The sequence below is a fragment of the Salmo salar genome, chromosome ssa08 (genome assembly GCF_905237065.1).
Source record: "Salmo salar chromosome ssa08, Ssal_v3.1, whole genome shotgun sequence".
Classification (NCBI taxonomy): domain Eukaryota; kingdom Metazoa; phylum Chordata; class Actinopteri; order Salmoniformes; family Salmonidae; genus Salmo; species Salmo salar.
In genome coordinates, this window is record NC_059449.1 from 18,338,566 (window position 1) to 18,347,233 (window position 8,668).

The window sequence follows — 8,668 nt, forward strand, 5'->3', positions numbered from 1 at the left end:
TTATATTATCAAGCTAAGACTGGTGGGAGTCATATCATGTATTATATTATCAAACTAAGGCTTGTGGGAGTCATATCATGTATTATATTATCAAACTAAGACTGGTGGGAGTCATATCATGTATTATATTATCAAGCTAAGACTGGTGGGAGTCATATCATGTATTATATTATCAAACTAAGGCTGGTGGGAGTCATATAATGTATTATATTATCAAACTAAGGCTGGTGGGAGTCATATCATGTATAATATTATCAAACTAAGACTGGTGGGAGTCATATCATGTATTATATTATAAACTAAGGCTGGTGGGCGTCACGTGGTGGCCAGTGCTGTGTTGATTTCACACTGTGGTTGACTGATAAAGAGTTTCACTACCTGAAGTCACACAAACGCAGGACAGTGCAGGGAGACGATACAGCTACAGGCGTATATTAGAGTTGAAGTGTGTTAAGATGTCAGAGGGAGTCTATGAAAACTCAGATGGATTTGAAGACAACAAACCTAATGCAATCAAGAACACAGGCATTGATTGCCAAATATATGACAACGTAGGAAACTTCAATCCCAGTTCAAGAGATGGAGGTATTGCTTCAGGTAAGATTGCATGAACACACAATATATTAAACAGGTGAGATTACACTGTATTACTAAACCTTTATTTGTCCCAATCCTGGATAATACTGTAAAACATATTACCAAAGATCTTTAATCATTTGTAATTCAGTACATTTTCAGTGGTGGAAAAGACCCTCGGAAGATACTTTAGTGTGTCTGGGGCTGCTATGTGTTCTAGTAATCTTTGACAGTCAGTCTTTGTTGTCAAGTTACATATAAGCACAATATCAAATGCTCATATTTGATTGTTGTTCCCCCATATGTGTCCCAAAAGAGGGAAGTGAAGTGGATCTTTTCAGTGGTTCAACCAGCTATCACTCAAACTCAACCAATCAGGTTCATTAAGAGAGAAGAGAGCTGCGGCCAGTTATGTCGCCATCTCATCCTCTCTGGTTAAGCATACCCACCCTCAATATCCAATTGGAGCAGTTTGTAGTGTCAAATCTATTGTATGGACATTATAATGACCCATGTTTGTTGTCCTGGAATTCCTGAACATGTTGATGTATATTTGGGAGTAAACAGAGGGTCCAAATCAGCAGAAAGGTGAAAGGAAGGGGGAGTTCTGGAAACTCCCTGAATTATCTTGGGGCTGTTACATATGATATTTAATATATGTGTAATACCCTTGTTTGAACCAGGTATTGAGAGTATTTGTTCTAATTAATTGGTTATATATTTAAAAGATAAGTGAATAGTTTGTTTTACTTTGAATTGTAAGTTTCGACCAATAAGGTCACTCGTTAAGTTGTGGCCAATGGGAGTTGACCTGGTTAACGGGAGGTCTGGGAAAAAGACGTGGATGAAAAGGATGGACGTTTTTACCTTAGGACGGTTGGCAAAGAAATTATAAAACAAGACGACAGAACTAGAACAAAACCCATACCTACTAGGATATGAAGGGAAATACATGTTTTATTTTATAAAAGAGTTGTTATAATTTTGTAAAAAAAACTTAGTACAGACTGAAGCTACCGTCTCGTCGTGGAGGTATTTGTCAGCATTGAGGTTAGCCTAGCATCGTGTGACACTGGGAGATAATTGCTTGGGAAGCTTAACGAGTTCGTGTTCCCATGGGATATTGGTTACGGCTAAGGAGTACTGTCTGCATGGGTAGCTGTGCTTGCCTTGGACTTTGTGAGGAAACCTGCATGGAACTGCCATACTTCGCTGAGGGAATATCTACCAAGCAGTGAGTAACCACAACGTGAGGTGCTTCAGGATATTTTTGGATGTCATAATTTTTTGAGCTCCAACGCGCGCCAACGGTTTATTTAAGCGAACTTGAAATAATTTGGACTCATTGGGGTTTATTATTTTCTATTTCTTTTGTTGTGTCTGAAAATGTATTTGTGTTTGAAAATGTTTTAATACACATATGGAACGTTATGTATATTGAGTTGGTGGAGTCATTGATTGTCTCAATTTAATTTAATGCATGGGATGGTCCATCCTGATTCAATAACAGAAACCTATAATCATTTAATCTGAAGTTAATACCCTATTGTCATAACCCTAGATAGTTTACAATAGGAATTCTTATTGGAGATGTCCTTCTCACCTTACATCCCATGCTGCTGAAATACTCTGCATAAGTTAATATTGTGAGAGTCATATTCGAGCCTGGTGAGAGGGTTACATATGTTAACAGCTAGTCTTTGTTCTCCACTTCCCCTCTATGATCTATATCTTCCTGGTATGATAGTGTCCTGTCCATCATCACAATTAGCAAGTCCCATTCCCTAGACAGGAGGACTATGTTGAGATATACTCTGGACAAGATAACCATGTAGAGACATGGAATGATTCATATTGTGCTGCTGAAAATGGTTTAACAATAACCACTGTAACAATCTCTCACACACACACATGCACACAAGCATACACACACAAGTACGCACACCAGTATGCCAACTTGTTCTATTCTTTGAATTAGCATAGCCACAACTACCCATGTCATTTTGTTAATACTTCCCTCAAGTTAACACCTACAGTACAGCAGTCACACAGACAGAGACACACAGATGACTCAGAGACAAAGACATCACTAGAAGCAGAGACTTAACGTATAGAGGGCTTGCAGTTGATGTACGACACCTCCTGACGGCCATGTTGGAAGACCACCAAATTAATTCTAGAAGCAGAGACTTATTGTATAGTAGACCTACATAGAAAGAAAGACCCAGGTATTGTTAAAGATGTCAAAGGTCAGCTATGCTGAGCCACAAGAAGGTCAAGTTTGACAGAGGTGAGATGGAGGAGAGGATTGTGGATATCTACAGTGGGGGGAAAAAGTATTTGATCCCCTGCTGATTTTTGTACGTTTGCCCACTTACAAAGAAATGATCAGTCTATAATTTTAATGGTAGGTTTATATGAACAGTGAGAGACAGAATAACAACAAAAAAATGCAGAAAAACACATGTCAAAAATGTTATGAAATGATTTCCATTTTAATGAGTGAAATATGTATTTGACCCCTCTGCAAAACATGACTTAGTACTTGGTGGCAAAACTCTTGTTGGCAATCACAGAGGTCAGACGTTTGTTGTAGTTGGCCACCAGGTTTGCATACATCTCAGGAGGGATTTTGTCCAACTCCTCTTTGTAGATCTTCTCCAAGTCATTAAGGTTTCGAGTCTGACATTTGGCAACTCGAACCTTCAGCTCCCTCCACAGATCTTCTACGGGATTAAGGTCTGTAGACTGGCTAGGCCACTCCAGGACCTTAATGTGCTTCTTCTTGAGCTACTCATTTGTTGCATTGGCCGTGTGTTTTGGGTCATTGTCATGCTGGAATACCCATCCACGACCCATTTTTAATGCCCTGGCTGAGGGAAGGAGGTTCTCACCCAAAATTTGACAGTACATGGCCCCTTCAAATGATGCAGTGAAGTTGTCCTGTCCCCTTAGCAGAAAAACACCCCCAAAGCATAATGTTTCTACCTCCATGTTTGACGGTGGAGATGGTGTTCTTGGGGTCATAGGCAGCATTCCTCCTCCTCCAAACATGGCGAGTTGAGTTGATGCCAAAGAGCTCCAATTTGGTCTCATCTAACCACAACACTTTCACCAGTTGTCCTCTGAATCATTCAGATGTTCATTGGCAAACTTCAGACGGGCATGTATATGTATTCTTGAGCAGGGGGGACCTTGCGGGCGCTGCAGGATTTCAGTCCTTCACGGCGTAATGTGTTACCAATTGTTTTCTTGGTGACAATGGTCCCAGCTGCCTTGAGATCATTGACAAGATCCTCCCGTGTAGTTCTTGGCTGATTCCTCACCGTTCTCATGATCATTTCAACCCCACGAGGTTAGATCTTGCATGGAGCCCCAGGCCGAGGGATATTGACAGTTCTTTTGTGTTTCTTCCATTTGCGAATAATCGCATCAAATGTTGTCACCTTCTCACCAAGCTGCTTGGCGATGGTCTTGTAGCCCATTCCAGCCTTGTGTAGGTCTACAATCTTGTCCCTGACATCCTTGGAGAGCTCTTTGGTCTTGGCCATGGTGGAGAGTTTGGTATCTGATTGATTGATTGCTTCTGTGGACATGTGTCTTTTTTACAGGTAACAAGCTGCAGTTAGAAACACTCCTTTTAAGAGTGTGCTACTAATCTCAGCTCGTTACCTGTATAAAAGACACCTGGGAGCCTGAAATCTTTCTGATTGAGAGGGGGTCAAATACTTATTTCCCTCATTAAAATGCAAATAAATGTATAACATTTTTGACATGCGTTTTTCTGGATAGTTTTTGTTGTTATTCTGTCTCTCACTGTTCAAATAAACCTACCATAAAAATTATAGACTGATCCTTTCTTTGTCAGTGGGCAAACCTACAAAATCAGCAGGGGATCAAATACTTTTTCCCCCCACTGTACGTCAGTGCAGACACCCTGAGAGACAGTCAGACCAGCACCAAGGGAGAAGAGAGAGCAGACACTGCTCCTAATAATGGACCAGGAGACCAGCAATCAGGTAACACGCACACACACACACACTCACAAAAAATCCATAAAAGTCTCTTGTATGTGTCCACAGAGCCTGATAGATCAGGGAAGAGACCCTTCCTAGTTGTTGCTGTGTTTCTGGGGCTACTGTGTGTTCTACTGGCTGGGATCATAGGCCTGTCTGTCTACTGTGAGTTTGTGTCCAAGTTCATTGCTTTTCACCTAGTTGCAAGAAGTGCAGGTTATTAGGCCTATTTATCGGGGGTTTTAGCTAGTAACTATGTATTTATACTTTGTAGATAACAGAGCCATTAAAGATTCTGAGGATAAAAGGAACACCTTGTTCCAGAGTTTCTCCCTTTATAAAATCAACGCAACTGAAGAGAGAGACCAGTTACAGACCAGATACAACAACCTGACTAGAGAGAAAGGCCATATTCAGGCAAAGCGTTTTGTGATAGGTGAGATATTAACTGTGATGAATAAGAATAATTATATATCAATGGGTTTTTGAGTAGAGATACAAACAAAGTTTCTCAATGTGTTCAACTTTGCTCTTCAACAGAGCAGCATTGTCAGGAGGGATGGAGAAAATTTGACTCGAGGTTGTACCTCCTCTCTACTGAGAAGAAAACCTGGAAGGAGAGCAGAGAGGACTGTCTGGAGAGAGGAGCAGACCTGGTGATCATAAACAGCAGAGAGGAACAGGTGTGTGAGAGAGAGAGAGAGAGATTTTATTAATATATTAAGAGTGACATAATCTTCATCTTTCTCAACCATAGACATTTCTCTTCAACCTCCACATGAGAGCCTGGATTGGTCTGACTGACTCTGTTACTGAGGGGACCTGGAAGTGGGTGGACGGCACAACACTGACCACAGGGTGAGATATTTGATTATTTTACCTTGTGATATGGAGATACAAAACAACAATGATATATTGCTTCCAATCATGTTCGTCAAAATGTATGTTTCTACTTATGAATGTCATTCAATAAGAACTAGAGCTGTATCATAGAAATCAAGTCATATTTTTTTATTAAAATGTCATTATATAAAAAATACATATCACTGTTAATGGTCCATTCTTGATAACATCTTACAGAGTGTGTCTTTAAAACGTAGGACTTTGTCTATTATTGAGGAGGATGTTTGTACCACAGTGTCTGACTGTCTGGTTCTCTGTGTTATTTAGGTACTGGGGGAGAGGACAGCCTGATAATGGTGGTCTGTTCTCTGGGCAGCAGGACTGTGTTGAGATATACTATAGACAAGATGACCCTGTACAGACATGGAATGATGACAAATGTGGGACAAATCATAACTGGATCTGTGAGAAAGTGGTGTAACAATAACCTACTGTAACAATCTCTCTCTTTGCCTCTCTCTTTCTCTCAAAGTTTTTTGTTGATGTTTGGATACAGTGCTGAATGATTAAGTGATGAATCCACCTAGTGGCTAAAGTGAGAGATGAACTCACCATAGAAGTGAAATAGTGGTATTACAGACTTGTCTATGAGCTCTTTTTCAATTTGGCTTTACTCGATTCCTCCTCACATCCTCTCTCCTCCCCTCCTTCTCAAAACACATTGGAGAATACAATCCTAGTGGAGGGGCCTTGGACCTTCTCCTCTGACAGGGTTGAAAGGAGGAGAAGAGATAGGAGGAGAGGAATCTAGGAAAGTCTAATTGAGATAGAGCCTTATTGTCAGAGAGAGACATAGAGGAGGAGGAAGAAAATTAAGAGAATGAGGAAGAGAGAAAAAATAAGACAAATAATTGTTGTGTTTAGATTTAGAGGAGAGAATGTAGACATACTGTACTCTGTAAAATGATTCTTCATTATTTCTATTAGAAACATGTCATGTGATTTGCCATAGGCTTATGCTTAGTAAAAAAAAAGTGAGTCCAGTTATTAATCTATGATTATCACTTCAATAATAAGAATAACAAAGTCACAGATTAATAAATAAAGGAACAATGTTCTTTAACAAGGTCTACCAGCTTCCTGATTGAATGTGATTGGATACTTAAAACAGTGTGACCTGGACACACACAGAGGGCAGAACAGTTCTAAGAGGAAACACACACAAAAAAACTATGCTAATGAAAGATGATAATGACTCACAACATTCACTGTACGAGGGACAACGTGTAGGTTACCAATAGCAACACCATGCACCAGTGGACCTGTCTGCTACATACCCACACACTCATCATGGTGTCTATCTGCTGTTGTGTCTCTTCCTGGAGGTTGCTGTCTGCTCAAACCACTGGTGTGAAGTCCTCCCTACATCTATAACACTGAACGTTCTCAGACACAACAGACTGTTAAGCTAAAGAAGCTGTTTAACAGGATGTATGACATAATATTATTGTCTGTTGTACTGTATGCTAATCCATAAAGTACCACAGTATATGTTAATGGGACCTTTATAATTCGCTTTTATATGGAGCAGTCTGGGGAGATTTATGCTAATGTGGACAGGATACTGTGAACATGTCCATAGATAAACTTCCTGAATCTCAGAACACTGGTAAGTACACCATAGTCATAGAGACACACACACATGGAAGTTTAAACCAATGGTTATTATCCCTCCACTTGCCACACAAACTGTTTACCTTAAGATAATGAGGTTGGCCGATGTCCAGTGCCCCAAACACAAGTCTTCCAAACTCAACTGTGTAAAATAAACCTTAACAAACAGATTATTAATATTTTACAAACAGAACACAACTTCTCTTCCAAACGATGGTGTCTTACATCACAAGGGAAAGGTTTTGAAACAGTCATTAAAATGATTTATTTGTGGAAACTGATACATGAAATGCTACATGCTGTGAGTCCCAGGTTAAATGTTCTGAAATGTTGGAGGCTCCTAAGGTGTATTTTAGGATGTATACTAACTGCCTAAAGTTATTTCAATGTTCATGTAGTCCTGTGTACTGTAACTGGCCACAGTCTACTTCCTGTTGCTGTGAAAACCTGTATGGTTAACAACCACATGCACGTCCTCCTCAACAGGAAGAGAGATGTGGGTGAGAAACCAGCACTTTAAAAGTGCAGCTCTTCTTATTTTTTCATTAACAGATGATACAGAAGAGAATCTTTATACTTGGGATCACTCATTATGGGGTGAATTCTATCTTCCACTTAGGTCATATTTTAACATAATGATACTGGGAGACTAAGTGACATCTGACTAAAGCTGAAGTTAGGGTTCACCCTATATGAATCACTATAGTGCATGTTTGATTGTGTCTTGTTGATGATGCTATGTACAGTATCTGTCTCCACAGAGCCTGAGAGCTCAGGGAAGAGACTCTTCCTAGTTGCTGCAGTGTGTCTGGGGCTGCTGTGTGTTCTACTGGCTGGGATCATAGGCCTGTCTGTCCACTGTGAACAACTCAACTTTATGTTACACTAAACCTCACATAGTCTGTGTCATTTCGGCATGTGATTTCTGTGGTGCAGTGTATGTTATTGGTTAGGGACGCTGTGTTTGGTTATTATTCCTCTCCACCAGTGGCGGTCGGTGCAGTTTAAGATGAGGGAGGATGATTTTATTTTTCATGAGCATAGCCTTTTTCTATTACAGCATATTGGTTGACTGTCCTTCATATTCCATTCACCCAGTTCAATGTAACAGCGAAAGGTTTAGGCTACTACATGATACTCAAAATGTCCCTTTAACCATCATGATGTTGCTACGACCTATCCTATAAATTAAAATGTACAACGTAGGTGCACGCAGGTTGAGAGAACATTTTGAGGTGACAGACACATTCAATAACGCCTTGCACACTCTTGCCTGCATCTAGCTTATCTAGGGTGTAATTATTAGTCCAACAGTTGCAAACAAGAGTTTATATTGGACAAATTCAGGTATGTTTATCCCCGTTTCTTATATTTGCTTCCGTTTAATAAACGTTTTTCAACAGATTCGGCAGAATGAATACACCCCTGATCACAGTTCACTTTCATAGCAGCCACTTTGTATTCCTTCTCGCAACTATGCGCTCTCCTCCTCTCACCATTTCCCTTTGCTTGTAGACTTCAATGCACATCACATCAGCTGTGTGTGACCAGCCCCAAAA

General features: G+C 40.1%; 1 protein-coding gene across 1 annotated transcript; it reads left to right on the forward strand.

The window, feature by feature from the left end:
- The first annotated feature begins 393 nt into the window (after positions 1–393).
- Positions 394–6,446, forward strand: LOC106597917 (CD209 antigen-like protein E). Its single transcript, XM_045722911.1, has 6 exons — positions 394–597; positions 4,659–4,757; positions 4,867–5,028; positions 5,133–5,275; positions 5,350–5,450; positions 5,763–6,446. Exons 1-6 carry the CDS (start codon positions 456–458, stop codon positions 5,914–5,916), a joined length of 801 nt encoding a protein of 266 aa, XP_045578867.1. The 5' UTR covers positions 394–455; the 3' UTR covers positions 5,917–6,446.
- The last annotated feature ends 2,222 nt before the right edge of the window (positions 6,447–8,668 follow it).